This window comes from Saprolegnia diclina, assembly GCF_000281045.1.
Source record: "Saprolegnia diclina VS20 unplaced genomic scaffold supercont1.23, whole genome shotgun sequence".
NCBI lineage: Eukaryota > Oomycota > Saprolegniomycetes > Saprolegniales > Saprolegniaceae > Saprolegnia > Saprolegnia diclina.
The window spans coordinates 432,778-458,744 of NW_008246090.1; the positions used below are offsets into that span (position 1 = coordinate 432,778).

General features: G+C 59.5%; 12 protein-coding genes across 14 annotated transcripts in view; 6 read left to right on the forward strand and 6 right to left on the reverse strand.

Moving 5' to 3' along the window:
• Nucleotides 1-2,104, forward strand: part of SDRG_07926 — a 3,039-nt gene extending 935 nt beyond the window's left edge. Inside the window, exons 1-6 of one of the 2 annotated variants that reach the window (XM_008613787.1) lie at nt 1-39; nt 84-545; nt 589-713; nt 762-1,713; nt 1,756-1,839; nt 1,884-2,104. In XM_008613787.1, coding sequence (XP_008612009.1) covers nt 1-39; nt 84-545; nt 589-713; nt 762-1,713; nt 1,756-1,839; nt 1,884-2,054 — 1,833 coding nt within the window. In that variant the 3' untranslated portion in view covers nt 2,055-2,104. The remainder of the gene's footprint in view (nt 40-83; nt 546-588; nt 714-761; nt 1,714-1,755; nt 1,840-1,883) is intronic. The other variant, XM_008613786.1, reaches the window with a different exon arrangement.
• A 117-nt stretch (nt 2,105-2,221) lies between these two features.
• Nucleotides 2,222-4,682, forward strand: SDRG_07927 (hypothetical protein). The gene is made up of 8 exons (XM_008613788.1): nt 2,222-2,578; nt 2,627-3,042; nt 3,088-3,133; nt 3,179-3,733; nt 3,787-3,861; nt 3,903-3,986; nt 4,032-4,226; nt 4,269-4,682. Exons 1-8 carry the CDS (start codon nt 2,276-2,278, stop codon nt 4,656-4,658), a joined length of 2,064 nt encoding a protein of 687 aa, XP_008612010.1. The 5' UTR covers nt 2,222-2,275; the 3' UTR covers nt 4,659-4,682.
• Nucleotides 4,683-4,906: 224 nt separating this feature from the next.
• On the forward strand, nt 4,907-7,123 carry SDRG_07928 (hypothetical protein). The gene is made up of 3 exons (XM_008613789.1): nt 4,907-5,671; nt 5,722-6,731; nt 6,782-7,123. Exons 1-2 carry the CDS (start codon nt 4,919-4,921, stop codon nt 6,409-6,411), a joined length of 1,443 nt encoding a protein of 480 aa, XP_008612011.1. The 5' UTR covers nt 4,907-4,918; the 3' UTR covers nt 6,412-6,731; nt 6,782-7,123.
• Nucleotides 6,998-7,892, reverse strand: SDRG_07929 (hypothetical protein). Its single transcript, XM_008613790.1, has 5 exons — nt 7,624-7,892; nt 7,484-7,575; nt 7,316-7,441; nt 7,167-7,272; nt 6,998-7,124 (listed from the first exon to the last, which is right to left on the reverse strand). The coding sequence occupies exons 1-5, from the start codon at nt 7,863-7,865 to the stop codon at nt 7,043-7,045; spliced, it is 648 nt and encodes a 215-aa protein (XP_008612012.1). The 5' UTR covers nt 7,866-7,892; the 3' UTR covers nt 6,998-7,042.
• A 64-nt stretch (nt 7,893-7,956) lies between these two features.
• SDRG_07930 (hypothetical protein) lies at nt 7,957-11,166 on the forward strand (the record flags this gene model as incomplete). Its single annotated transcript, XM_008613791.1, has 13 exons — nt 7,957-8,331; nt 8,379-8,624; nt 8,672-8,956; nt 9,001-9,282; nt 9,332-9,500; nt 9,546-9,687; nt 9,729-9,843; nt 9,899-10,000; nt 10,041-10,564; nt 10,616-10,781; nt 10,825-10,883; nt 10,931-11,014; nt 11,059-11,166. 13 exons carry the CDS (start codon nt 7,957-7,959, stop codon nt 11,126-11,128), a joined length of 2,619 nt encoding a protein of 872 aa, XP_008612013.1. The 3' UTR covers nt 11,129-11,166.
• On the reverse strand, nt 11,137-12,438 carry SDRG_07931 (hypothetical protein). The gene has a single exon (XM_008613792.1). It carries the CDS (start codon nt 12,150-12,152, stop codon nt 11,298-11,300), a length of 855 nt encoding a protein of 284 aa, XP_008612014.1. The 5' UTR covers nt 12,153-12,438; the 3' UTR covers nt 11,137-11,297.
• Nucleotides 12,439-13,205: 767 nt separating this feature from the next.
• On the reverse strand, nt 13,206-15,848 carry SDRG_07932 (hypothetical protein). The gene is made up of 4 exons (XM_008613793.1): nt 15,235-15,848; nt 14,642-15,185; nt 14,420-14,589; nt 13,206-14,357 (listed from the first exon to the last, which is right to left on the reverse strand). The coding sequence occupies exons 1-4, from the start codon at nt 15,818-15,820 to the stop codon at nt 13,300-13,302; spliced, it is 2,358 nt and encodes a 785-aa protein (XP_008612015.1). The 5' UTR covers nt 15,821-15,848; the 3' UTR covers nt 13,206-13,299.
• Nucleotides 15,849-16,259: 411 nt separating this feature from the next.
• Nucleotides 16,260-18,098, reverse strand: SDRG_07933 (hypothetical protein). Its single transcript, XM_008613794.1, has one exon. The coding sequence runs from the start codon at nt 18,053-18,055 to the stop codon at nt 16,319-16,321; it is 1,737 nt and encodes a 578-aa protein (XP_008612016.1). The 5' UTR covers nt 18,056-18,098; the 3' UTR covers nt 16,260-16,318.
• A 1,404-nt stretch (nt 18,099-19,502) lies between these two features.
• On the forward strand, nt 19,503-21,511 carry SDRG_07934. 2 transcript variants are annotated; one of them, XM_008613795.1, is made up of 7 exons: nt 19,503-19,578; nt 19,626-20,514; nt 20,559-20,688; nt 20,740-20,817; nt 20,870-20,995; nt 21,043-21,271; nt 21,314-21,511. In XM_008613795.1, exons 1-7 carry the CDS (start codon nt 19,548-19,550, stop codon nt 21,460-21,462), a joined length of 1,632 nt encoding a protein of 543 aa, XP_008612017.1. In that variant the 5' UTR covers nt 19,503-19,547; the 3' UTR covers nt 21,463-21,511. The 2 variants fall into 2 exon arrangements, with proteins under 2 accessions (XP_008612017.1, XP_008612018.1); XM_008613796.1 differs by having other exon boundaries at nt 20,740-20,995.
• On the reverse strand, nt 21,512-22,886 carry SDRG_07935 (hypothetical protein; the record flags this gene model as incomplete). Its single annotated transcript, XM_008613797.1, has 5 exons — nt 21,512-21,754; nt 21,807-21,893; nt 21,942-21,998; nt 22,039-22,387; nt 22,435-22,886. The coding sequence occupies 5 exons, from the start codon at nt 22,884-22,886 to the stop codon at nt 21,512-21,514; spliced, it is 1,188 nt and encodes a 395-aa protein (XP_008612019.1).
• A 434-nt stretch (nt 22,887-23,320) lies between these two features.
• Nucleotides 23,321-24,022, forward strand: SDRG_07936 (hypothetical protein). The gene has a single exon (XM_008613798.1). The coding sequence runs from the start codon at nt 23,329-23,331 to the stop codon at nt 23,950-23,952; it is 624 nt and encodes a 207-aa protein (XP_008612020.1). The 5' UTR covers nt 23,321-23,328; the 3' UTR covers nt 23,953-24,022.
• Nucleotides 24,023-24,436: 414 nt separating this feature from the next.
• On the reverse strand, nt 24,437-25,967 carry SDRG_07937 (MFS transporter, SHS family, lactate transporter). The gene has a single exon (XM_008613799.1). The coding sequence runs from the start codon at nt 25,934-25,936 to the stop codon at nt 24,527-24,529; it is 1,410 nt and encodes a 469-aa protein (XP_008612021.1). The 5' UTR covers nt 25,937-25,967; the 3' UTR covers nt 24,437-24,526.

The window sequence follows — 25,967 nt, forward strand, 5'->3', positions numbered from 1 at the left end:
ATGCGCTGCAACGGCATTCTCAAGGGCCACAGCGCAGCCGTACGTTGTCCTCGTATTCTTTCAATGTATCAATGGCCATGTAGGTGCTCTCGGTGTGCAGCCTCGAAGACAAGAACCGGATCTGCTCGGGCTCGGCCGACGAGACCGTGCGCATCTGGAACACGCAGTCGCTCGCGTGCGTGCACACGCTGCATGGGCACCGCGGCGGCGTCTCGAGCATTCTCAGCACCGAGATGTTTGTCTTTAGCGCGTCCGAGGACAGCACCGTCAAGGTGTGGGACATTGACTTCATCTCCAACATGCGCCCGTCTTCCAACACCACCAACTCGACCAACACCAACTCGAATACGAACGAGAGCCAAGGACCGGCGCGACCGCAGAAGCTCAAGATGGACTCGAGTCTCATGAGCGTCAGCGCCATGTACAACAAGCAGACGTCGGACGCGTCCATGATCCACCTCTTGCGCAAGTTTGTGAGCATCCCGAGCGTCAGCGTCGACCCGCAGTTAGTCGATGATTGCTGGATGGCCGCCAAGTTTGTCAAGGTACCGACACCACGTTTGCGCTGTCTTGACCAAAAGAGCGTAGGGTTTGCTGCGGCAGCTCGGCGCCGAGTGCCGACTGGTGCACTGCGGTCCGAACATCAACCCGATCGTGATTGGCAAGCTTGGGAACGACCCGACCAAGCCCACAGTGCTCATTTGCGGCCACTAGTACGTCATCGGACATCCTCCAACGTGTAGCTAACCGTGGGAGCGTAGTGACGTGCAGCCGGCAAGCATGGAAGACGGCTGGGACTCGAACCCGTTCATGCTCACGGGCCAGAACGGATACCTCTACGGCCGCGGTACGACCGACGACAAGGGCCCGATCATCGCGACGCTCTTTGCGATCCGAGAACTTATTGCGCGGAGCCAAGGCGGTCGAGCGACCGAGACCGAGGGTGATGCCGCTGCGTCATCGACGAAGCGTCCGAAGCTCTCGAGTGACATGCCCAACTTTGTGTTTTTGTACCAAGGCGAAGGCGAGAACCAATCGCAGGGCATTCGCGAGACGGTCGAAGACAACTTGTCGTATTTTGGCCCGATCGACTTGGTGTTCATCTCCAACAACTATTGGCTTGGCGACACGACACCGTGCTTGACGTACGGTATGCGTGGGTGCCTCGAGATCCAGCTCAAGGTTGACGGGCCGGGCGTCGACCTCCATGCCGGCGTCGACGGCGGCGCGATCCGTGAGCCCATGTTGGATGTCGTCTCGCTGTTGAACCGCATCGTCGACCCGACGACCGGACGGTTTACAGAGCCAGCGTTCTACGCTGCCGTGCGCCCCGTCTCGGAGGACGAGATCGCGCTCTTCGAGTCGCTCGAGTTTGATGTGGACGCGTACAAGCAGACGCTTGGCGTGCCAGCGCTCCTTCCGGCCTTTGGAAGCCACGGAAAAGCGTCGTTCGTTGACGTGCTCATGAACCGCTGGCGCTTCCCGGCCGTCTCGGTCACGTCCGTGAAAGGCTCGATCGACAACTCGTCTATCATTGCCAAGTCGGCGCAGACCGAGCTCACGCTGCGGTCCGTGCCCGACCAGTCGCCGGCCGAGATTGAGCGGCTCGTGCTCGCGCACATTCGCGCGCAGTTTGATTTGCTCTCGACGACCAACACCTTGTCGGTGACCGTCAAGACCAATGTGCCCTGGTGGCTTGGCGACATCCACAGCGTACGTCTTGTCAACTCGATCCAAAGCTCATGGTCGATGTAGCGGTACTTTCGGGCGGCCGAGCAAGCGCTCGAGAAGCACTGGAAGAAGAAGCCGATGCTCGTGCGTGAAGGCGGCATGTCGCAGGTATATGGTCTTGCTTTCTGCACAAAATGTCGATCGCGCGGTAGATCACGACCTTTCTCAAGACGACGCTCAAGGCGCCGTGCATGCATTTCCCCATGGGCCAAGCGTCGGACCGCGCGCACTTGCAGAACGAACGCATCCGCCTCCGCAACCTCCGCACGGGCAAAGACGTGCTCGTCGACTTCTTCGCTGCGATTGCCTCGAGCAAGACTTAGGTCGCGGGTAGGCCGAAATGCATTAAATATATACACTTTTTGTCTCTCTTTGCTTCAACTTTTCTGTCCTTGGGTCTCCTTGGGTCATGCTGGGCCACTTTGTGGTGGCAGGAAGCATTGGGCGGCGGTTCGAGCCTCGATTTGGAAGTGAACGTTTCCCTTTTCTCTTTCTCCATTTCTCCTTTTCACATTTGCACATTCTCACTGACTAGGAAACAGCGATGCTTCTCAAGGACGTCGGAGGCCGCGACGGGCTGCTGCTCGCTGCGCACACGGGCGCCGGCGTCGTGTTGTGGTCGCTCGTGTCGGCGCTGCCGCGGGACATCTACTGGTTCTCGCTCGACGCGATGGGGTTGCCGAGCCAGGTGGTCTACTTGAGCATCCTCCTCACCTGTCCTCCCGTGTGCTTGATGACCCATACGTTGCGTGTCTACTGCGCCAAAGGCTACGGCGTCGGCGTTAGCCTTGGCTCGCTCTGCCTCTTGAGCCGGCATCTCGACGCGTCACCCGAAACCCACCTCGTGGTATGATCCCGAGGTTTACGATATGAATGGAGAACTCAGTACGGATAGACGGCGTGTGTCGGCCTCACGGCGATGCTAACCGTGTCCTTGGCGCTGTGGTCGTCTGAGACCAGTGTGGTTTCGATCGATGGCTCCGTGACGCTGCCTGCGATGGCGTTGCACGGCCTTGTGCTGGGCAATGCGCTCTTCTTGTGGCTGCGCTCGGCCGGCTTGTCGCTCAATCCGCTTCTCGACTTGCCAGGCTCGGGCTTTTCGTGCATCCCACTCGCCTTGCTGTGTGGCGTGCTACTGCACACCTATCGTTACCACTGGCACCCCGCCAAGGTCGCAACAACGGCAAGCGCGGCGCCGTGGCGGCGCGTCCTCGGCTTCGTCGGTCTCAGCAGCCTCTTCTTCTTCACCCACTGGCTCTTTACTGCGCCGACCGCCATTCCTCGCTGGCTCGGCGTCCACCATGCGTGGGGGTGCGCCATTGCATCACGACATCGCAGCGCTCACTCACCGCGTAGGTGGCTAGTCCTCGTGACATATACGCTCGGCGTCTTGTGTGCACCGGTAGGCTCTACTGCAGACTACAGTGACTAACCAGCATCCATCTAGCTTGGTGGGGCGGTGGCCGCGGCGACGCTCTTTGGAGCTGGCGCAATTGCGTTCCACGCTTCGAGCTTTCCGGGGCTCTCTCTCTGCGGGGCGGCCGCCATGGGCCTCGCACTGCCTTCGCTCTGGCTTCTGCTTGTACCTGGCACGTTAATGGCGTCGCCAGAGATCGGCGCGCCGCTCGACCCCGTTGCTCCCGAGCGCCTCTGCTCAGACCACGAGCTCGGCGTTGCGACGCCGCGTCGCTGTTCGTGCAGCGTGATGCTTTCGTTTGGGGCATTTCTCCTGTCGCTTGTCTACACGCTCTTGGTTGCACTCACGATCGCGCTCACAACGTACGACTATTTACCGGCCGAGCTACGGGGTTTCCGCGGCCAGCGCTTTCGCATCTTTTACGCGACGGTCAGTGTCATTTGCGGTGCCGTTCTCGTCTTGCGACCGCTGACACCGACGCTGCGGTCAACAATGGACCGACTCCGGTTCGTCGTCGGCGCTGGTCTGTGCTGCGTGTGCGCTGTGCCCATGGCGAGTTTCTACGCAGCGTCCTCTGTCTCGCCCGTACGCTGCACGCACTACCTTGTGTGCAACATCAAATGCGGTGGTCGTCATAGGGCGCGAACCCGCCACCAGTGAGATTGGGCAACGTGACGTCGGATCTGCGCCTTGTGAGCTTCAACGTGTACCAGGTACACTGTCCCAAGTTGACGTTTCTGAAGAAAAGACGTAGGGCTTTAACCGAGCCGGTGGCAACAACTTTAACGCGATTCGATCGATGCTCGATGACTTTAACCCGCACATTGTGGCTCTCCAGGTGGCTGAGAAAGATTGTTTGAGTCGATGTTGAAGGGATGTGTAGGAGTCGGACACGATGCAAACAGGGTCGGGAAGCTTGGACTTGGCGCTGTACCTGGCGCTGCATCGGGGCATGTACAGCTTTGCTAGCCCCGCGACCGACGCCGACTCGTTTGGGTGCACCCTCTTGTCGTCGTTCCCGATTCTGGCCGCCACGGGCATCGTCTTGCCATCGCAAGGCGAGAACGCGTGCTTCCAGGTACTTTGTTTATCGACGGGCGTATGAATGAATTGTTCGTAGCATGTGCAATTGAACGTCCGTGGAACTCCACTGCACGTCATGAACGTCCATCTTGGCAACGACGGCACGACCGACCGCGACACCCAGCTGGCGCTCGTGTTAGCCCACGTCCGGAACGCCTCGGGCCCTCTCGTCCTCATGGGGGACTTCAACACACGTAAAGGATCGCGCGCGTATGCCTCTTTGGTGCAGTCGACGCAGCTCCTGGACGCGGGCGACCGAGGCAACTGCGTTCGACCGAGTCCGCACCCGAATACCGGCGTGCCCATCGAGTACATATTCTTTAGCAACGTGACGTGCGTCCAGTTCGAGTACCCGCAGCGTTATAGTCAACAACAGACTGCCGACAGCTTTCCCCGCGTCGCCTACATGAACCTTACATCGACATGAATCAAGCACGTACGTCTTCTTGGACTCTCTTGCGCAAGCAGCGTCGGTTTGGTGCACTCGACCCAACGACGTTTATGTACTGTCACAGCTACCAAACTCAAATAACTCGAGTCGCAGGACTATGGAGTCCATCCTGTCGCGTGGCAGAATGAGTGCGTGGCAGCACGACAAGGCGCCGACTCGGAAAGTGCAAACTCGCATGTAACGCCTGATTGGCCGTTGGGTTTTGAACCAATCACGTTGCGGGAGCGAGATCCGCGATGAAGTCTCTGGACGAGAAGGTTCGGGCGCGGGCCGAAGCCGATGGCGTCGTCTTGGATCTGAGCAACGCGTACCTTGGCGACGACGGGTGCGCGGCCTTGTGCAGGCTCTTGCGGCAATACCCTGCGAAGCGCGTGCTGGACCTGCGCGGGAACCGCATTCAAGCTGACGGGGCGGTGCACCTCGCGGCCTTTCTCAAGCACAACGACAGCGTCACGAGCATCAACCTCGAGTGGAATTGCGTCGGCGTCCTCGAGCACGGACTCGAGGCGCTCAGCGCCGCCCTCGCGATGAACACGACGCTCACGCACCTCGATTTGCGCAACAACAGCATCGGCCCCGACGGCGCGACGCTCCTCGCTGCTGGTCTCCGCCGGAATCACTCGCTCCAAGAGCTCGACTTGCGCTGGAACGACATGGGCTCTGTCGGTGGCCACGCGCTTTCCGAGATGCTGCAGGACAATCATTCGCTTTTGCGCCTCCACCTCATGGGCAACAACGTGTCGATGGCGACGCTGGAGCTCGTCGACGCGTGTTTGCGGCGCAACCTCAACAGCGTGGCGTCCGCGCCCAACTTGAAAGAAGAGGTCGTCGAAGAGCCAGTAGAGATCGTGCACGACGAGACGGCATATATCGACGAGGACCGATCGCGCAAGGACGACGAGGAGGCGCGCTTGCTCTTGACGTACATGGCCGAGACGGAGAAGCTCCAGGAAGAGGTCGCGACTACAAAGAAGCACGTCCACGTCCTCGTACGATCCTATCTCGCAATTTGAACGCGAAAACTCTCATTCTTTTGTAGGAGGACCAGAACGAAACCAGCGAACGGCGAATACAAAAGCTGCATGCAGACGTCCGCTTGCTCACTGATGACCGCGACCGGTACCAGATGCGCGAGCTTGAAGCGCTCAAGACCGCCGACGACTACAAGACCTTGTACAATGAAGCCGACGCGCGCCGACGAAAAGAGTATGACGAGTTTGAGATCGTCAAGCACAAACTCGACCAAGAGCTACTCCGCGCCAAGGACCACGCGCTCCAAGCCGAGCTCAGCCATGAACGCGTCTTGGAGCAGCTCGAGAACGAGCGCAAGGGTTTTGCACGGGAGCGCGACTACCTCGAAGGCAGCTTGAGCAAGGCCAAGGCGTCGCTGCAGACGGCACAGATCGAGTGCGAACGGCTTCAAAAGCACCTGATGGACGAGCGCAGCGCCGCAGAGCACAAGCTCGCCGACGCCAGGAGCGAAGGCGAGACCAAAGTGAACCTCGCAAACCGGCGGTTCGATATGCCACGCAAGGCGCGCTCGAAGACCAGGTGCGCGGCCTCCAGCACCAGCTCGAGACGGCAACACGCGACGCACTGCACTTGCGCGACGCCAACGATACTCTCCAGAGCAACCTCCTCCAGCTCAAGCTCGGGCACGAGAAGGACCTCGCGAGCCATCTCGCCAAGATGGAACAGGAGACCCAAGACCGGTTTGAGCGGTCCGTAATTGCGATCGAGGCGCAGCTCGCCGACGTGCGCAGCATGCGCGTGGCGCTCGAGCGCGACGTCGAGAAGCACCTCGACACGATCGAGCGGCTTCGCAACGACAAGACGCGGCTCCGGGCCGAGCACGAGACCGACCGCGCGAACTTGGAGCGCACAATAGTAGAGCTCCGTGCGGCAGCGCAGGCTCATATCGAGTCCGACGGCGCCAAAGACCTCGAGTTCGTGCGCCTCCAGCGCAAGCTCGACCAGACGATGGACCGCATGGCTCATTTGGAAGCAACGTTAGCCCAAGCAACGCTCGCCCACGACGCGCGCGTGGCGGTGCGTCGCCTCATCTGCTCTCGCTTGCGCACGACTGTGTTTTGTGCTAGGATCTCCAAGCGCGGTATGACGTCGAGCGAGCCAAGGCCGAGGACAGTAGCATGCAGCGCCTCGAGCTCGAACGTCGGCTACAGAGTGAGGTCGACGCCCTCCGCGCCACGCTCGCCGACGAGCGGTCGGCGGCAGACCGACGACTGCAAGCGTTTGCAGCGCGCGTGACGCGCTTCGTCGCCCAAGCCGCCGCCAGTGACGATCACGTCGACAAGTGAACGCATCCAACGTGGTGTCGTATTCGTATATATTCGGAGCGGCTATTCGTAAAATATGCGAAAGACCGTCTTGGCGATGAGCATCTCGGCGTCGTAAAAGCCGGTTTCGATCGTGATTTTGCCGCTAGCAGCGTGTTACACCAAGCGAGAAGAGCCGCGCGGGTACCTGATGAGGTCGGCAGGCAGCATGTTGTCGGCGCCGGCCGACTCGATCGTCTGCTGCCACGAGTTGGTCGAGCCGGGAATCACGTAGCCAAAGGCAAACAGCCACTCTACAACGTGTCGGTCGTACGTGGTGCAATGGCAGCGAGCAACCTTCCAAGCACTTGCCGTGCAAGTAGACGCGCTGTTCAAGGCGAAAGTTGTGGATCTCTTCAGTTGACGAAAAGTTGATTTCGCGCGAGACCGCAAGACACTGCAGAATGGCCTTGGGCACGACCGCTACGGTAGCGATGTAGAGAGCGCGTGGCTGAGGCAGCATACCTCGCTGCTCCTTTTCGTACATCTCCTTGGTAAACCGCTCTTGCAGCCAGAGAACGCGGCCTGTCTCGCCGCAGCGCATGTTCATAAAGTTGCTACGGAAAATGGCATGGTCATCGAGACGCTGGAGACGACAAATGTACATGCGTAAGCCGTCGCTGATCTTGCGGCCGCGCGGGTGCATGGCCTTTTGGATCTTGCCGACGTTCGGGTCCTGCAGCTTGGCGACCCACTCCTTCTCGACCTCGAGGTCCCATTTCTCTTGCGCGTCGTCGTCGCTCGGGCACGACTTGGTCTCGGCCGCGTCGAGGTCGTCGCACTCTTTCGCATGCTTGTAGCTCAGCTTTTCCTCACCGCGCTTGCAAGCGACTTCCTTCCGCTCCATGAGCAACGGTTGAAGATCCAATCGAAAATGAAAAATTCAGTTGTTCTAGCGTCAACCGGCGATACGATCTTTGGCAACCGACGACGACGAGATGGCCGAGCCCAAGGCCGACGACGATGATCTCAGGCGCGAGATGAAGAAGGCTGCGAAGAAGGCCTCCAAGAAGGCGGCGCCAGACGCGGGCCCGACGATTGCGACGCCAAAGACACCGCCGGCTGCAACGCCAGGCAAGCCCAAGACGCCGCCCGCCACCGCGACCAAACCGCCTTCCATGACAGACGTGCCAAAGATGAACCTCTCGAATCTTGGCGCGGCCGAGCCCAAGCCCTCCAGCACCGCCGGCGACGACAAGGCCAAGAAGAAGGCGTCGAAAAAACGACCTGATCCGGGTGCCGGGCCCGCGCCGACCGCGACGGCCATTCCAGCGACACCGACACCGGCCGTGACGTCGCCGACCAGCGCTGCCGTACGACGCATCCTCCTCCTCCAACGTCAACGTAAAACCGTTTGTAGGTACCCAAGGACGACGAAGAAGAGAAGGCGCGGCAAGCGGCGCGGCGCGAGGCCAAGCGCCAAAAGCAAAAGGAGCTCGAAGACGCCAAGCGCCGAAAGGACGAACTCGAGAGACAAGCGCTCGAGCTTGCGCGCCGCGAGGAAGAGGCCCGGCAGCGCGAGCTCCGTAAAGCGCAGGAGCTGGCGGCGCTCAATGCCAACGCCGAAGAGTGCCAAGAAGAAGAAGACTATGACGACGATTTCGAGGTCGAGCATTTCGTCGACAAAGGCGCTCACGCGAGCGATGGCTGTAGAACTACGAAGGCGACCGCACGGACGAGCCAGCGAAAAAGGCTGCGAAAAGCAGCAACAACGATCCCGGCGAGGACAACAAACCCGACGAAGAGACGGTCAAGAAGATCCGCGAAGCGCTCCAAGCCGAGAGCAAGTCGCGGTCGTCGACGCCATCGTCGTCATCGGCCAAGTCGACGTCGCGGGCCGAGTCGAAAGACGCCAAAAAAGCATCGTCCAACAACGTTGTCTCGTCTTCGATTGCGGGCTTGAAGCAGGCCGTGGACCCGCGCGCGAAGCGTATCAAGGTCTTCTTTCAATGTATCAAGTGGCTGGCTCCGACGATTCATAGGAAATCCTCGAAAAGAAGAAATTCGACGTCGAAAAGTTTGATGTGTTCCAACTTGCACCGGCCAATGCCCTCGACAAGTACATGCAGCAGCTCCGCCTCGGTGCGGTCCGCCAAGTGTTTGTGCAGACCAACGATGACGCGCGCGGCGTCAGCACGCAGACCGAGCACGGTGACGCCAAGGACTTTGGCATGCACTTTCCGGACGACCGGGGTCACGACGACATCGAGAGCAGCACGACGTCGTCACGGCACTTTATGACGTTCCTCGAACGGGCAGCGCACGTACTTCGCCCAACCGTCGTGTCCTTTTCTTATTCTTATTTTTGTCTAGGTTTGCGAAGTGCTGGCCGAGGAGAATATTGTACATAGTATTCGAGTCGCGTCGCGCAAGGACGGCGCCGAGACCAGTCGCCAGCCTAGCACACGCAAGCTCACGCAGCTCGAGACGACGCAGGTCGAGACGAAGGCGCAGCCGCTCTTGGCTGACCGAACCCTTGTCGGTGCGCTTCCATTGCTCCCTATCGTTGTCGACATGGTGGACGTAGACGTGACCTTTTCCGTGACGGTCTCGCACTGGCTGCTCGCCGCGTACGCGCCCAGCGTCGACAACAACAACGAGAGTGCAGCGTTTAGCGACAAGTCGATCTTGTGTGTGTGGGACGTCAACCAAGTCGCGTCGCCGCTTCGGTATCTCGCTGCAAGGATGGCGCAGCCTTCCATGATCGTAGGTGGTTGCGCGCCGAGGGCAACGTGACATGCTGCAGTCTGGGCCCGAACCGAGACCTCTTTGCACTCTGTGGCACAGAAGAAGGCGACGTGCAGCTCTGGGACCTCCGCCACCCAGTGTCGCCCAACTTTGAAGGTGCGGCATCCCACGCACGGAACCTCTTGGGGCGAGTCGTTCGTAGTCCATGTCGGTGGCCGCCGTGTCAAGGTCGCGCCACCGTCGTACGCGACGGCCGGGATGAAGTACGCGCGCAACAGCCACGCGTCGCCGATAGTACGTGGGAATCAAGCGACGCACTTGACGCTGTTGCTAGTGCTCGGTGGTGCCGATGCCGTCTGGGAAAAAAGGCGCCAACTTCCAAATCGGGTCCCTCGACAACCGTGGACGTGTGATTCTCTGGGGCATTGTCGAGTCGGCGGCCGATGCGACCGAGTACGTCTTGTCTTGTAACAAAGCCCGAGTCCATCTTGGTAGCGCACTGGGCATGGACAGCTGCGTGGAGATTGGTGGGCGCGTGCGCTTGGTCAAGACGTCGGTCATCGAGACGGCCCCGACCGTCGCATTTGGCCCGACCGCGACGCTGCTTGCCGTGCTCCCCTCGGACACGAGCTTGTACGATCCGCCTGTCGTATCGCTAAGAAACGAGAGTCCCCTTGTCGTACATAGGTTTGTCGTCGGGTCCCATACCGGCAAGCTCCAGCTCCATAGCCGCTTTGAGAAGAAGCTGCCGGTCAAGGCCTACCTCAGTGATCCGTGTGCCGGCGCCGTCACCGCCGTGGCGTTTAGCCCCTTATTGCCAACGTACTTGCTCGTGGGGTACGCCGACGGCAGTGTCCGGTACGCATGTATCAATGTGTCAAGTGCCGGATCGTGACACGGCCTGCGTAGCCTCTTTGACAAGGGCCTCGCGCACGCGATTGCGAGCTGGGCCGAGGCACCGACAAGCCGCGTGCATGTCGCCGGGCTGCAATGGTCGCCGTCGCGCAGTGCAGTCTTTTTCGTTCATTATTCGAACGGGGACCTTGGCGTCTGGGACCTCTTGGCGTCGCACATGGTTCGGGAGTCAACCGCGCAGCGCTGCTCACAGTAATGCGTAGAGCTCCGTGCTCGTCCAGCGTGTGACGACGCCGAGCGCCATCATGCGCCTGTCGATTGCGTGCGTTCCCTTTGATGGTCATGGGTGCGCGTGACGAACCCTCGTAGCGCCGACGTGGTCAAGACGTGCCGGCCGATGCTGGCCGTGATCTCGCCAGAGTCGCCCAACCAACTGCGCCTGCATGCCCTCTGGTACGTTGCAACATTCACGTGTGCATCACGCTGGCGATGTCTAGTCCGTCCTTGACAAGCTCAAGTGCCAAGGAAGCGCACGCTGTCCACGCAGTGCTCCAAGGGGTCGTATAAAGGAAAAAGAACAGATAATACAAAAGTCATATTGACCAGTGGGCTCGAAACGAGCATCAACTCAAGGAGAGAGAATATTTCCTACGTAACTAGTACTACATGCACATGATGTCTTTTTTGTTTTCTTTTTTCGGGATTTTCTTGATGTTTCTTGGATTTTCTTGGATTTTCATTCGTAGCTCGGGGCGAACCATTGGCACTTGGTCACGAAGCGACCGCCTTCCCGCACACGCGAGGAGGCGACGCGCGAGCGGGCCTTGTACCGGGCGCCGCGCTTCCAGTTGCGGCGGTGGCGCTTCTCGACGAAGCGGTGCAGCACCATCTTGCGCGCCTCCGACTTGTTGCTCTTGCACACCCAGCAGCGAGCCGGGTCGTGCACGTACGCTTCTTCGTCCGCGTCGACCGCCGAGGAGCAGACCGAGATGGGCGAAGCGGGCGCAGCCGTCGGGAACGCAGGCGCCGCCAGGGTGGCGGGCGCCCGCATGCCAAACGTCACGTCCATGCGAGGGATGAGCGCAAGCGGGATGCGCGGGTCGATCTTGTTGAAGACGGGCGTCTTGATGCAACACCGAGGGTCGATCGGCGTCTGGTACGTGCGAAAGTCGAGGTGCGACAGCGCGGCGGCCGAGTCGAGCGGGCTCGTCGTCGACGCGTCGTCGTCGTCCTCGTCTTCATCATCGGACTCGTCGTCGTCGCAGAGGTCGGCGGTCATGTCGACGTCGTGGCCGAGGAGGGCGTCAAGGTCCGTCTCGGTGAACGTCGGCACGTCGCTGAAGCCATCGTCCTTGGCTTGCGCCTTGGAGAGCGACTCGATGAGGTCGGTGAAGGCATCGATGTCGTTGGCAGTCTCTTCGTCGTCGACGGCGGAGAGAAGCTGCGCAAACTCGTCAATGTCGTTGGCCGCGTCGGCGTCGTCCAGCTCGAGCGAGTTGGCGAGCGCGTCTTCGTGGAAGGCCACGCTAGTGGGCCCAAAGAGGGCGTGGGGCGCGTGGAACGTCGGGAGCATGTTCATCATGGTGGTCATTGTTGTTCGTGTCGTAGGTCGTAAAGTCAAAGTCTTGGGTCGAGAGTTCGGTTCTCAGGGGGGCACAGGCCATCGCGGCGTTGGCAACTACTGCTGCATCATCGTCGGGGGGGGTTACCAAAAAGCAAGCGCGGTATCATTTATTCGGACATCATCTGGACCGAAAAAACAACACGCGACGAGATTATGGTAAGGGGAAAGCTAAAGTGAGCTCGACAGTGCCGCACCACAAGCCACTGGCCACGGGTCGAGCCCGAGCCCTACGCATTTAATCTTTAATTTCCGCCGCCGACTGCGTTTTCGTATAGGTTGCCAAGTTGCGCCAAAAAATTACGTGGCAGTCCCCCAGCCCTCCACCCACTTTGCACCAATCACTTTGCACTTGTGCCGCGTCAGCCAATCGCGATCGCGTGCACATCCAGCATTTTTCGTTGAAGCGGCGTTTACAAACATTGCGATACAAATCCCAAGGCATTTTTTAAAACAAGAGAAAAATCGAAAGCGGCACGGGCAAGTCCCTCGGTGTGGAGGGTGTCCGCTCGCATGTCGCAGGTACTAATGCAAGCAGCAGGTCCATCCCGCTCCCAGCTCCCAATCGAGGAACCGCGTCGCTCACGAGCTTCCTTGCTACGAGTAGGAAGCTGCACAAAGTGCCCTCGAGTCGGAATCCAAGGCTGCGTGCAATAAGAAGCAATAAGAAGCAACCCTGGCTCGCACCGACCGGTATGAATACACAGCTTCGTGGAGCTGACCCGAGACAGGCGACTGGTCCGAAATATGGGTTCGAGGGCCCATGTGATAGCGTAGTGTTACGCCTGCTTTCTGCAGGTGGCGACGGCAGATGGGTCGGCGAGCGTTCAGCCGACAACAGAGGCGGCCGGCGAAGCAGGTCGAAGCTTCGGCCCGATCGCGCAATGCCGTGCGGCAAGCGCTCGTGACCAGTCGTCACCTCGTTTGCGGGACGCTCGGCGTGCCACGCGTCACTCGCCGCCTCGTCGTCCCACATACAATGCCGGTCACCGACATTCCGATGTCGGGCGCCAAAATTATTGGGCCGATGGTCAGTCGCTTGCAAGGGCATGAAATATGTATCCTGGTCGCTTGCGCGGTGGAGAAGAGCGCTAGCACATACTGGTTATAGAATTCGTTAAAGCGCAAAGGACCGGCCCCGCGCGACGAGGTCGGTGGCGTAAATGGCGCCAACGAGCCGGCCTTTGCCCGTCACGTACAGCTCGGGTGTCTTGTGGACCGAGATGAGCAAAATCACTTTGGACGCAAACGTATCGCGGTGCACGTGCACGTTCTCAGCGTCGAGACTCAGTAGCTCGCAGCCGACAAGGTCGACGCGTTCTTGCGTGCGGAGGTCGCGCGTCTGGTCGCTCGTGAGGCCCGCGATCGCGAGCTGGCTCGTCAAACCCATGTGGCGCGACCGCGGCGTGAGGGCCGCCGACTCGGAGTCGGGGCTCGATGCAAACTCGGACGCATTGTCATGGCCATTCGGCGGCGAAAAGCCAAAGTGAGGCCGGGGCACGAGGCCAGCGACGCCGTCGACGACGTGGTTCCATGTCTGCAGCAGCGCCTCGAGCTCGTCGCGCTCAATGACACCGAGGAAGATGCGGTTGCTCTCGTCGTCCACGACGGGAAAGCGGGCGACGGTTGCCGGCGCAGTGCTCAGAAAATCCGCGAGCGACGACCGCGACTGGCGCCGCGCGAGGACGTGCGACGGCGGCACCGCGTGCATGAGGTCGGTGGCCACGAGCGCATACGATCTCTGCCGCGTGAGGTCGGGCCACTGCGGCAGGCTCTTGTCGCGCGCGATCGTCTCGTACATGTCGAGCGAGATAAACCCCGCGATCGCACGCCCCAGCAGTACCGCGAGGAGGACGGGGATCATGTACGTCAGCTGTTGCGTGAGCTCAAAGACAATGACCGCGATGCTAAATGTGCCCGTGACACCGGCCGTGAACGACGCCGCGCCCACGATCGCATAGCCCGCCGGCACTATGTTGGCGCTCGGGGCTACGTATGCGAGAAACTCGCCAAAGAGACGGCCGAGCACTGCGCCAAGTGCAAACACCGGGGTAAAGATGCCGTTGGGGACGCCGACGCTCGCCGCGAGCGCCGTCGCAAGGAACCGAATGAGAAAGAAGAGACCGAGGTTGAGCGGCAGTGACGGAGCGCCCCAGTAGGTGCCAAATTTGTCATCTAACAGTTGACAATATGTATATCAGCAACGACGACGTTGTCGACGCGTTGATAGAACGTACACAGTAGCGTGTGATTCGAGTGGTCGAGGTCCTTGGCGAGGAACATGTCGTCGATGATCGACCGGTTGCCAAGCAGCATGCAGTTGCCGTAGGCGTAGTCGAGCATCGCAAAGGCGGTGCCGACCGCCGCTGCGTACCGAAAGGGCTTGGCGCCCCAGAGACCCATATTGCTACAGCATCCATCATGAGCTTGTCAGGACGCGTAGACCAAGTAGTGTGTACCGGCGACGGACGTTGACACACCACGAAAATGTGCGGACAAAGACGCCAGCGAGGACGCCGCAGACGATCGCGAGGAAGAGGAAGAAGATGGTCTCAAACGACGCCGAGTGAAAGTCGAGGTCAGTTGTAAAGAGCGACGCGTTGCGGTCGTTGCCGCTGAGGACGTTGAGCCACCGAAACATGATGACGCCGACGACCGAGCAAAAGAACGCGCGCCAATAGTTGCTCGTCATGTAGTACGTTGTCGTGACCTCGATCGAGAAGAGGACGCCGCCAATGGGTGTGCCAAACGCGGCCGTGACGCCGACCGCACACGCCGCCGAGAGCGCGTGGTGCGTGAGATCCGGCGACCGCTTGATGTCCTTGAAGAGCGGCAACTGGAGCAGCTGGTTGGCAATGATGCAGCTCAAGTGCACGAAAGGCCCTTCCTTCCCGATCGAGAGGCCGCTGCCGAGGGCGCACACAAGACCGAGGAACTTGGAGACGAGCGCGAGACCCGACAAGTAGTGCGGCAGCACAAACCCACCCAGGATGGATCGCATTTCTACACCCGACTGGATGGTATCAACGGTAAAGAATGAGATACGATGTACCTGGAATGCCAGAGCCGGCGGCGCTCGGGCAAATGAAGAACGTGAGCGTCACACCCAGCATGAGGATGCACACGCGGTACCCGACGTAGAGGAGGAAGCGCGAGACAAAGTTGGACCCGAGGTTGGTCACGACCGCGTGGAGCTCCGTGATACCTAGCACGGCTGCGTCGACGCCAAAGGCCGTGACGGAGGCCATGACACCGAGTACGACGAGGTAGATCCACGAGCTGCGAAAGAGCGCATACAAAATCGCGTCGCACGACCGGCCAGAGCTGCTTTCGCGCGCGTCGACCATGGTCTCCCACTGCCACTTGCGCTCGGGCGACCGCGGCAAGTCGCCGATGACCGCCGTTGGCTCGTTGCTGCCGTCGATCGGTGGCAGCGCCGACGGGCGGTACGTGTCATACGTGGCATCGAACGCGTACTCGTTGGACGTCCCGCGATGCATGTGGGCCAGCGAGATAGACGAGATCGAGACGCGCGGCTCATGCTCCATGGAGGCGCGGGGCGTTGACGAGGCCTGCGCGTTGATGGGATCGCGGCCATCGCCGGCCACGTCGACAGCGACTTGCGCGTCGGCTTGCATCGTCGAACAATGTTGTTGTTTGTGGTCGCATCCGGATATTCAGCCAAGATCTGCAAACTGTTTAAAACACATAAAATACACTACAACAACCAAGTCACATACCGAACAAGCGATATATTCAGCGTATCCGGAGGCGCCAACCCGCCAACAAGCCGTCGTGCCGGCCGATTGTGGTCAACCGCCGCTACTCGACAACGAATACTCGACAACTGGACGATATTACCAGACCATAGATGTGTACACATTGTCCTGCCCACGTGTAGCGCGCCCGTGGCCCCGTTCGTGGCCTACGAATTGTGGTGGTGATGTTCATTGACAGCACGTGTCCCAGGTCGTCAGAGCGAGTCTGATCAGCACAGACGCGATCTTCACATCATGCTCGTTCAGGTGGACACTCTGTCTACCACGTACGATTGCGTGGTGGACTGGCTGAGATGGCGCGAAAAATGAACGGACAATAATGGGCGGTGCGATATTAACCTATCCTCGTCCTGCAATCTAGTGCAAAATGAGCGTCGGCTTGTTCTCGAGCGGGACGTAGCCGGGCAGCACCATGTTGGTTTGATCCGTAATCATGGACGTGATCGACGGCCGGACTTCGTTGAGACTCGCGAGTTGGTTCTTGAGCATTTCTTGCCACCCGGTCTTGCCGGCCGAGTGCTTGTAGCCATATGCAAAGTACGAGAGGACCGCGAGGAGGATCCAGCAAAAGCCAAAGCCAATGTCCTTGGCTGGGAGCTGCGCAATGAGGTACCAGTTGATCGTAATCGCCAAAATCGGCACAAACGGCACCAGCGGCGCGCGGTAGCAGTCGGCAGGGCCGACGTTCTGCGGGCACTTGAGGTAAATGGTTGTCGCGAGGCCAATGACGGCCGCGAGAAGCAGCACGGCCGCGACAAGGAAGCCGACGCCGCCGGACGCTACCTCGACATATCCCTTCTCAAAGAAGAACATCGAGATGCACGAGCAGCCGACCATCGCGCCTGTGAGCTTGTAGGCAAAGACGGGCGATGCCTCGCGCGTCCGCGCCAAAATGAGCGCCGAGTTGGTCATGTTGAACGAGACGAGGATGCCAAACGAAACAATGTTCCAGAGGTAGTCGAATGGCACCAGAATCGCAAAGAGCGTAAAGAAGACGCCAGTGATGACCGTGCACCAGAAAAGGTTGCCGTTCTTGTCGACGCGGCCAAAGATCTCGGGCAAGAGCCCGTCGACCGACATGGCGTACATGAGACGGGGCTGCGCAAGGAACGAGATCAAGACGACAACCGGCATCGTCCCGACTTCACCAATGTGCACGATCGTCGACGCCCAGTGGTACCCGACGTTCTGGAAGCCCGCGGAAAAGTAAAAGCCGCCTTCCGGATCCGCATCGTACTTCATCATGCCCGAGAGCGCGAGCGACGCAAAGGCCGAGAGAAACATCGTACCGAGGATCGTGCCGACGACCGCACGCGGCATGATCTTGCGTGGGTCCTTGGCCTCGGCCGCGAGGCAGCACACTTCGTCAAAACCGACGTAGCCAAAGAACGCTTGAGACGCGCCGAGCATCATGCCCTGGAAGCCATACCGGTTCTTGGCTTCGTCGCGCGGCGGAATGAACGGCGTCATGTTGTCCAAATTGGCGGCCGTAAAGCCCGCAAAGATGATGAAGATGACGACCACGATCTTCGTGCCCGTGACCGTGTTGATAAAGACCTTGCCAAACTTGATGCCGACGAGGAGGATGAGCACCGAGACGGTCATGACGAGCGCGGCCAGGAACGACGCGTGCGGCAAATTGAGCCAGTCGTACTGCGCCTTGTCGCTCGGCGAGCCCTCGATGAGCCACTGCTGCACTTTGGTGGCCCACGAGCGCGCGACACCGGCACCCGACATGCCGTACTCGAGGGTCAAGAGCCACGCGCCAATGACGGCCGGAAGCTCGCCGAGGATGTGGTACGAGTACGCATACGTCGAGCCGGACGACGGGATGAGCGAGCTCATCTCCATGTAGGCGAACCCGCTGAGAATGCACGAGCAACCGGCAATGACCCAGCCGATAAAGGCCGCGGGGCCCGCTGCGCCACTGATAATGTCGCCCGTCGTCGCAAAAACACCGGACCCGACCGTCGACCCGATGCCGATCATGATGAGGTCGCGCAAGCCGAGCTCGCGCGGGAGCTCTTCCTTGCGCTCTTCGGCTTCAATGACCTCGATCGGCTTGGTCCGGAAGAGGTTGTCGAGGAAACCCATGCTGGAGGAAAATCGCAAAGTGCTCGGTTGCCCTAGTTTGTCGCCGGCCAGTTGGGCAATCACCTGCGACATGCACGTCCTACTGTACGTAAATAGTGTGCCCGTATGTGCACCGCCATGGCAAGAATGAAGCCAAATCTGGCAACCGCCTCGTAGGACAACGTGCTGCGTATGCAGATCGTTTGGAGCTTGCACGGGTGTGTACTTGGGGGAATCGAGCTCGTGTCTTGCAAGCGTGCGTCCACTTGTCAGGGTTGTCCCATGGTGCGATAACGCGGTGGCGACATTCTTTAAATAGTGTGCGATGCACGCGAGTGCGGCCTGTGATTGGTCAGCTGGCGCGACTTTGGCGCGGACTGGCGGTCGCAGTCGCTCGTAGCCACGAATCGAGCTCGAATGGGTTACGAGCGACATGTGCCACTTCTTCGTACCAGTTGCAATATGACGCACGGGACACATGTGCGCAAGGTTCTTGTGACCCAGAATGCGCGTTAGAGGAACGATTATCCGCGAATTCGGCGCTGGCTATAGATCTGTGGTGAGCACAAGGTGTGGACACGCAGTGACGGGTTGAAGTGGTGCAGCAGCTTCTTGGGTCACTTTCGGTATAGTACGTACTATGCTCAAGGCTACTAGTAGCGCGTAGGTCCCCTTGTATACAACGGAGGTCGATGACTACCGAATACTCGACCCTCTCACGCTACAGCATGGGCAGACATTTTATTGTTCAGATATGGATGTCCACTTGTGGGTGCCAACTGAACATCTTGCCGATTGGTATCCAGGAAGCGCTCACGAGATTGGCGTCGAGAATTGGTGTCGAGGGCTTGGTGAACCTAGATTCTGCCAACACACGTTCAAATCTATTGCGGTGCTTTTGTGTGGTGTGAGGGAGATTCTACACGTAGAATAGTACGCAGCAGTACAGTTAGTACAGTTGAGTAGTTTCCTACTCGCAAGAGAGGCTGATGTTGCGCATGGTTGCTCAATCAGATTTCACAATCCCACTCCTGTAGACGTTCTTGGTGCAACTTGGTCAACTTGACCATCAATGGGCTCCTCGACTCTTTTTTCTCAGAAAACAACGACTGACACAAAAGAACGGTACAGCCTTTTTGAATTGTAATTGGTTCCGAGTCGATATCGACGCGCTGCCCATGCCGCAGCGCATTGCGTCATGTACATCCCACCCAGAACTGCTAGGATTTTGTAGTACAACTATGGACATATTTACTTCAGTGTGCTTCAAGCATCCCACGCGTCCACCGCTGCCGAGCCCTTGGTCGGACACGGTCCATCCCGGGCATATCCATATTGACATATTGAAATCGCGCGTTGACGAAAAGAGCAATACTACTTGGCTTTCTATTGCTCGTTTGGCGGCTCGAAGCATTGGTTGCGTTGCACTTGAAGTTTGTATGTCCCAACGGCAACTTCGAATATCACTGCCAAGTCCCTCGTTGCGGCGAAGAAAGATATCGACTCGAAGCACATGCAGGCCACGCTCGCCCGGCCCAAGCGCGGTACGTCCGTCTCCGCCATCCGCGACGCTGACGCATGAGCCGCATAGGCCTCGTCGATGTCGACATGACGTCGCTGCCGTCGCTCTGGGATGCGCGCCATTCGGCCAGCCAGCAGCGCCTGCACGCGTACGAGGTGCCGGTCAAGAGCTACGTCGAGGTCAAGATCGGCGGCCACCCGCTGGACCACAAGCACGCTGCGCCGTACCGGCCGGCGCTCGTCGTCTCGGCGCCCATGAAGATGGTGCCGAGAGGCGTCTCGCTCAACCAGTCACCGGCCTTTGGCGTGCACTACAAGGAGAAGATGCAGTACGTCGAGGTCAAGATTGGCGGCCACCGGTACGACCACAAGCGCTGCGTGTCGCTGGAAGCGTCGCTCGTCGGCTTTAACGACCAGCTCGCGACCATCGAGCGGGGCGCGCTCGGGTGCGCGCTCTGCCAGTCGTTCACGGACGACCCGCTTGTCCAGCTCTACTGCCGCCACGCCGTCTGCGCGCCGTGTTTTGAGACCATGGCCATCAACGACCATGCAACGCGCGTCATGTGCGGCGTGTGCTTTCAGAAGGTTCCGTTTCTGCGCCCCGCGCACCAAGCCGCGGCCACGACAACGCACAAGTCGGTCAAGAGATCGCTCTCGCTTGAGACGGTGACGCTGGCCGCGGCGAGTGCCACCTTGGGCCACTATGGCCCGAAAGCAGTCCGCCGTATTAGCCATGCATTGCGCAGTATCTCGATCGGCACGCGTCTCACGAGCCCGCCCGAGACGAAACATGAGGTGGACGACGTCCAAGAGCTCGTCAACACGATCGTCGACATGGACGGCGCCACCCGCTGGGCGAACCGCGTCGCGTCGCTCCTCGAGCCGTCCAAGCTCCTCCGCTACGAGTACGTGCGGACGTTGGGCTCGGGCAACTTTTCCGAAGTCATGCTCATGAAGCGGTGCGCGTCCGCTGGGCCTCTTTGTCTGATGACGTATACAATAGACGATCGTCCCAAAAGCTCTGCGTCCTCAAGGAAAGCGACAAGCTCCAAGAGGCCATGAACGAAGTCAACTTGCTCTCCAAGCTGAAGAGTCCGCACATTGTGCGTCTCGACGGGTACTTTATCGAGCAGGTAAGCCTCGCACCTCTTTTGTCTAGACACGATGACAATATTGAGTTGTAGATTGGACATTTGCATTATGTCTACCTCGAGCTCGAGTACTGCAACAACGGCACACTGCACGATTACATTGCGAAACTCGTACGTCGTCTCGTTGTGTCTAGTTGATAGGACGTCCTATGACGCGTACTAGGACGGAACGCGCATGTCCGATGACGTCTTTGCACGCCTCTTTTTGCAGCTCTGCTCGGGTCTGACTGAGATTCACAAGCACGCGATCGTCCATCGCGACATCAAGCCCGAGAACCTCCTCCTCACCGTACGACGCATGCGGGCCTATGTATCTGAGCGCGTGACCTGTGCTAGAGCGACGGCGTCGTCAAGATCTCGGACTTTGGCGTCTCGACGTGTCTTGAGACCGCCCTTGTGACGCGTCATGCGGCCGGCACCATGGCCTTCATGGCGCCCGAGGTGCGACGGTATTTTTTCGGTGAGCCTGTCGTGTACGATTGGTCGGCCGACATTTGGTCGCTCGGCGCCGTCGCTGTCGCGTTTCTGTTGGGCACCAACGAGCCTCGTGTGGCCGTACGTCCTGGTACTTATTCGAATCCATCCCAGCAACTAAATCCATGTCTAGTCGACGAGGTAGTCGCCGACTTGGCGGCGCGCCACGTGCCAACGCCATACTTGCGTCTCGTTGCTGGCGCGCTGCAACCGGACCCGGCGCAGCGTGCGACGCTGCCGCAGCTCGCGTCGTGGATCACCGCGTCCTACTCGAAATTGTAAGACCTGTTTACTAAAGACGTACAATATATATCTATTTCACAAGACAATATTATGTCCACACCGTGACAATATTGTCCCAGCCGCCGGTCGCTAACACGTGGGGGTACCGCGGATGGCACTGCACCGTCATGCACACGTTGGTGTGGGGACGCGCCGAGAAGAGGAGGCGCGGACGCTGCGCCTCGTAGACGTAAACGTGCCCGTGGACATCGCCAGACGCGAGAAGCGACCCCGTCGCGTTGAACGAGCAGTGAACACCGTAGCCTTGACTCGTATGGCCTTCGTAGCGTCTCTACAGATAACAAAATATGGCTAACCTTGCAGCAAATGCACATGAACCGAACCTTGGAGAGTTTGAGAGTCCGTGTCGAGACGGTCGCAATGTAGTTGCCGTGCGACTGAAGCGCGAGATACGGCGCCGTCGGATGCACCTACACAATAGCTTTCACGACAGTCGTAGAGAGCGAAATGTCACGTACGCTGATCGACGAGCATGTATAGCCTTGGCTGTAGATGCACTGTTTGACAAGCGCGCCCTACGCTGGATCAACAATCGACCAAGACTTCGAAGCGTACGCTGTCAAAGTCCCAGACGGCGACCGCCTTGTCCGCCGCACTTGTCTTGGTCACGGTGCTGGTCGAGAGAAACTGCGTGCGGCTGCGAGGCGAGGCCATATCGGGGAGAAAGGCCAGCGCATGGACCTCCCCGCACGTCTGCTGAAGCGCTCGGGCCGGCTGCCGGTCTCGCAGGTCCCAGCAGACGACGTGCCCAGCGTCGTCGCCGGCAAGAACGAGGTGCATGTCGCTGGGGTGCATGGCCAACGCTGTGAAGCGGTGCGTACCAGTATACGTGGCGCGGGCCTGCATCGTCTCGACATCGACGTGCACGAGGGTCCGGTCGTAGCTGGCGCTCACGAGGCTTTGCCTACGATGCAGGATCACGTTGGATGCGTCGAGAAAACATACGCGTACCCATCGAGCACCCATTGAACGTCCTTGATCGCGTCGGTATGCAGCCCGTCGAGCTGGCGCTTGCAGACGGCGCGAAACGCGTCGAAGATGTGCATGGTCGAGCTCATGCCGGCCGTGGCGAGGAGCGACGGGAAACGTGGGTTCCAGCGCACGCAGTTGATGCGGTATGAAGCACGCCAGCGCTGGAGCTCGCGAGACGGGACAGTGGCGTCACTGACTGCGGCGGCTGGTGGTACCGTGCCAGCGTCCAACAACGTTGGCAGCGGCTCCGGATCCTTGGGCGCGGAGGATGGAGCGCGTGCGATGGCCCGCCGTTTGGGCTGGTAAGCGGCTGCATTGGGCGTCGGCAGTTTGATCGCATGCGCCAGCGACGACGCGGCCTTGCGCTTCAAGCGCGGTGGGCTCGGCGCGTAGTCCGAGGTCGCTGACTCGTATCCTTGGAGAAGGTCCATCGCGAATGGATTCAAGTGGTTTATCCGGATGTATCCGGATATGGTGCCACCACACCGCTGACGTGCAAACGACTCCTGCGAGCACTCGATACTAGTACCGGTCGTACGCGTGGACATAGTGTCATGTATAAATGGGCATATATGTTTGGCTCCGACATTTTCTTGTTGAGCCACTCTGTTTCAAATTATGAGCTTGATGCTGCAAGGACCCCAAACACACTTTTGCACCGCCGAGCTGAAAGGCGGAATCTAGAGACATGCACGGACGAAGGTGTCGATAAGCGGGCTACGAAGATGCAGCATCGCGTTGTAGGGGCGTTGGGCTAAAATAGCATGGCGATGTGCTCGCTTTCGACGGGAAGGCGCCGGCGAGATTGCGTCTCGCCAACGGCAGCACCGCCGAGAACGTATTGTTCGTGCATTTCAATTTTCAACTCGTCCGATGCACTCCAGCCCCTTGACACTGTGGCTCCTCGCGGCGTTTGGGACGTCGACCGTCCACACTGCAAACGCCGGTGTCGTCCCACCCGAACGGTGCGCGCAGCTCTTTGTCGGTGGCTACGCCTATTGCGTCGCGAAAACCGGCGCCCTGTGCTCACCGAGCGCGTACGGTGCGTGCCCCGGGCCTCAACCGAACCTTACCTTTGGCTCGACGTGCACGAAGAATGTCGTCACGGGCCTGTACGCGTGCAATGCGCTCTCGACGTCGCTCGAATCCGGCTCGCTCGGTAGCAGCTCGGCGGATGGACCCCCATGCGTCCTCGACCAGACGATCCCAGCACTGGAGAGCTGCGTCTTCCCGACGAGCGACGGCTGGACGTCTATTAGTGTTGTGGGCATGGACTCGTACTGCACCCGCGCCAACGCAGCGGGCTACTGCTCGGCCAACATTCGCAACGGCGCGTGCCCCGTGGCGCAACCGGGGCTGCCGCGCGGATCCGAGTGCCAGCTCTTGGACAATGGCGTCTATGGTTGTGTCGCCCGGACGAGCTGCGTCACGGCACCCACCATGGCCCCCGTTGTGCCTTGCATCGCACTGCCTCCGATCAAGCTGGCTCCGAAATAGTAGGTATTCTGCGACCAATGAAAAACCTTTTGCATGCACGCTCCGTTGAGTGCACGGAGGTGGACGTTGGTGACAACTTGGAAACAACAGCAACACCTGGCCGATTACCACAGTGTGTCGAAGCGCGCTGTGCCATTGCCACGTCATTGACCTGCCACGAGGTGGTACAACAACATACTGCACCTCGCAGCCAAGGTGCAGAGTGGTTGCACCGTTCTCATGTATGTCGTCAAATACCAGGTCGAACCCAAATCCCCGAGGCAGTATTCCGGCCAGAATCCCTTTGATACATATTGCGCCAATCAACTAAGCTTATGCAAGGGTATATAAGAGCATTAACAGTACTTGGACAAGTACTCTGGACTAATTCGATTGGCTTTTCTGACCCAGTGTGGAGAAGAGTGGCAGTTGCCTCCGTTGCAAGGCCGGTGTTTGTCCGTTGACGTACTACATGACGTCCAAATGATGCCACTTTGCACAAATCTTGCCCACATTGCCCTTTCAAATGTTCACACAATAGTCGAATTCAATTCACAAAATACACGATCCACATCCTACAGTCTCGCCCTTTTCTTTACATCTTGGGCTTTTCAACGTCACCGTCGTCGTCGTCCACAAACGGACCGTCGAGGGTCTCGTCGTGATCAAACTCTTGGCCGCGCTTCTCGGGCCCGAGAAACGTCAGCAGCGCCAGCGACCCGAGCACGATCGCCAAGAGGACTGCAATCACCTTGGCGTAGTCGTAGCGCTCGACACCCGCCTGTGTCTGCGGCAGCGGGTACACTTCGCTGAGCGACGCCTCGATGGTTGCCGCGGTCGCCGAGATGAGGTTGCCAAGCTGATACGAGGTGCCGACGATGAACGTCGAGTAGGACGGCGGCGAGAGCTCCATGAGGTGGATCGGGATGACACCCCAAGCGCCCATGACGAAGAACTGCATGCAGAAGGCGGCGGCAGTGATACCATGGTTGGTCGTAAAGCAGTATGGGTACAGAACGCAGGCCGCACCGACGGCGCACGCGAGGATGCTCAAGCGGCGGCCAAACACTTGCGAGTAGTAGCCCATAAAGGTGCCGCCGATGATCGCACCGAGGTTGGCGACCACCTGCGTCACCGTGACTTCATTCGCGCTGAACGAGAGCGTGTTCTTGAGCATCGTCGGGTACAGATCTTGCGAGCCGTGCGAGAGAAAGTTCATGGCAGTCATGAGCAAGACAAGGTAGCCGAGAAGCACCCACTGGCGCTGCAGCACGAGCTTGCCTTCCGAGACAAACGTCGACGAGGCTGCCTCCGCGCGACGGAGGTGGCGCTCCGTGAACGCCTTGGTCTCCGGCAGCATCATGCGGAAGAGAATGATGAGGACCGGCGGACACGCGCCAAACCAAAAGAGCGGACGCCACCCATGGCTCGTCGTGTTGACAAATGCACGGGCAAAGACGACCGCGAGAAGGTACCCGAACGAGTAACCTTGTTGGAAGATACCAGAGATGAGACCGCGAGCAGCCGCGGGGGCGTCTTCGAGGGCCGTCGCCGCGGCCATGCCCCACATCCCGCCCATCGCGACGCCGTAGAACGCGCGCACCCACATAAACTGCGTGAACGTGGTGCAAAAGCCCGTCGCGAGCTCGAGCACGATGAAGAGAATGTTGTTGATAACGAACGGCCACTTGCGGCCATACCGATCAGCGGCGATGCCAAAGATGACAGAGCCGATCGGACGCAGCATGAGTGTGACCGAGATCCCCCACGTGATTTCCGTGTTGGTCTTGTGGAACTCCTTGGCGAGGTCCGAGAGGGTCATCGAGACGGTGAAGAAATCAAACGCGTCCCACGTCCAGGCCGCAAAACCGACGCCAAAGTTGAGCCACTGGAGCCGGTCGAGCGTCTTGAGGAGCGCAATGGGGTTGGGAACCGGCGCCATGGGCGGCTTGAGCGACGAGATGCGCGTGCCGAGGTACTCGGTGGCCGTCATCTTGGGCTGCATGGCCTTGAAGGGCACGACATCCGGGCTGCCC

Bases quoted from the DNA above. Each gene is read 5' to 3' on its own strand.
- SDRG_07927 (XM_008613788.1), top strand. From the start codon at position 2,276: ATGCTTCTCAAGGACGTCGGAGGCCGCGACGGGCTGCTGCTCGCTGCG. The intron at 2,579-2,626 runs GTATGATCCCGA...CAGTACGGATAG, and splicing joins CACCCGAAACCCACCTCGTG to ACGGCGTGTGTCGGCCTCAC. The intron at 3,134-3,178 runs GTAGGCTCTACT...GCATCCATCTAG, and splicing joins TCGGCGTCTTGTGTGCACCG to CTTGGTGGGGCGGTGGCCGC.
- SDRG_07928 (XM_008613789.1), top strand. From the start codon at position 4,919: ATGAAGTCTCTGGACGAGAAGGTTCGGGCGCGGGCCGAAGCCGATGGC. The intron at 5,672-5,721 runs GTACGATCCTAT...ATTCTTTTGTAG, and splicing joins AGAAGCACGTCCACGTCCTC to GAGGACCAGAACGAAACCAG.
- SDRG_07929 (XM_008613790.1), bottom strand. From the start codon at position 7,865: ATGGAGCGGAAGGAAGTCGCTTGCAAGCGCGGTGAGGAAAAGCTGAGC. The intron at 7,442-7,483 runs GTATGCTGCCTC...TCGCTACCGTAG, and splicing joins GTACGAAAAGGAGCAGCGAG to CGGTCGTGCCCAAGGCCATT. The intron at 7,273-7,315 runs GTTGCTCGCTGC...GACACGTTGTAG, and splicing joins GCACGGCAAGTGCTTGGAAG to AGTGGCTGTTTGCCTTTGGC.
- SDRG_07931 (XM_008613792.1), bottom strand. From the start codon at position 12,152: ATGACCACCATGATGAACATGCTCCCGACGTTCCACGCGCCCCACGCC.
- SDRG_07932 (XM_008613793.1), bottom strand. From the start codon at position 15,820: ATGCAAGCCGACGCGCAAGTCGCTGTCGACGTGGCCGGCGATGGCCGC. The intron at 15,186-15,234 runs GTACATCGTATC...AGTCGGGTGTAG, and splicing joins CGCCGGCTCTGGCATTCCAG to AAATGCGATCCATCCTGGGT. The intron at 14,590-14,641 runs GTACACACTACT...TGGATGCTGTAG, and splicing joins TGTGTCAACGTCCGTCGCCG to CAATATGGGTCTCTGGGGCG.
- SDRG_07933 (XM_008613794.1), bottom strand. From the start codon at position 18,055: ATGGGTTTCCTCGACAACCTCTTCCGGACCAAGCCGATCGAGGTCATT.
- SDRG_07934 (XM_008613795.1), top strand. From the start codon at position 19,548: ATGCAGGCCACGCTCGCCCGGCCCAAGCGCG. The intron at 19,579-19,625 runs GTACGTCCGTCT...TGAGCCGCATAG, and splicing joins GCTCGCCCGGCCCAAGCGCG to GCCTCGTCGATGTCGACATG. The intron at 20,818-20,869 runs GTACGTCGTCTC...GACGCGTACTAG, and splicing joins ACGATTACATTGCGAAACTC to GACGGAACGCGCATGTCCGA.
- SDRG_07936 (XM_008613798.1), top strand. From the start codon at position 23,329: ATGCACTCCAGCCCCTTGACACTGTGGCTCCTCGCGGCGTTTGGGACG.
- SDRG_07937 (XM_008613799.1), bottom strand. From the start codon at position 25,936: ATGCAGCCCAAGATGACGGCCACCGAGTACCTCGGCACGCGCATCTCG.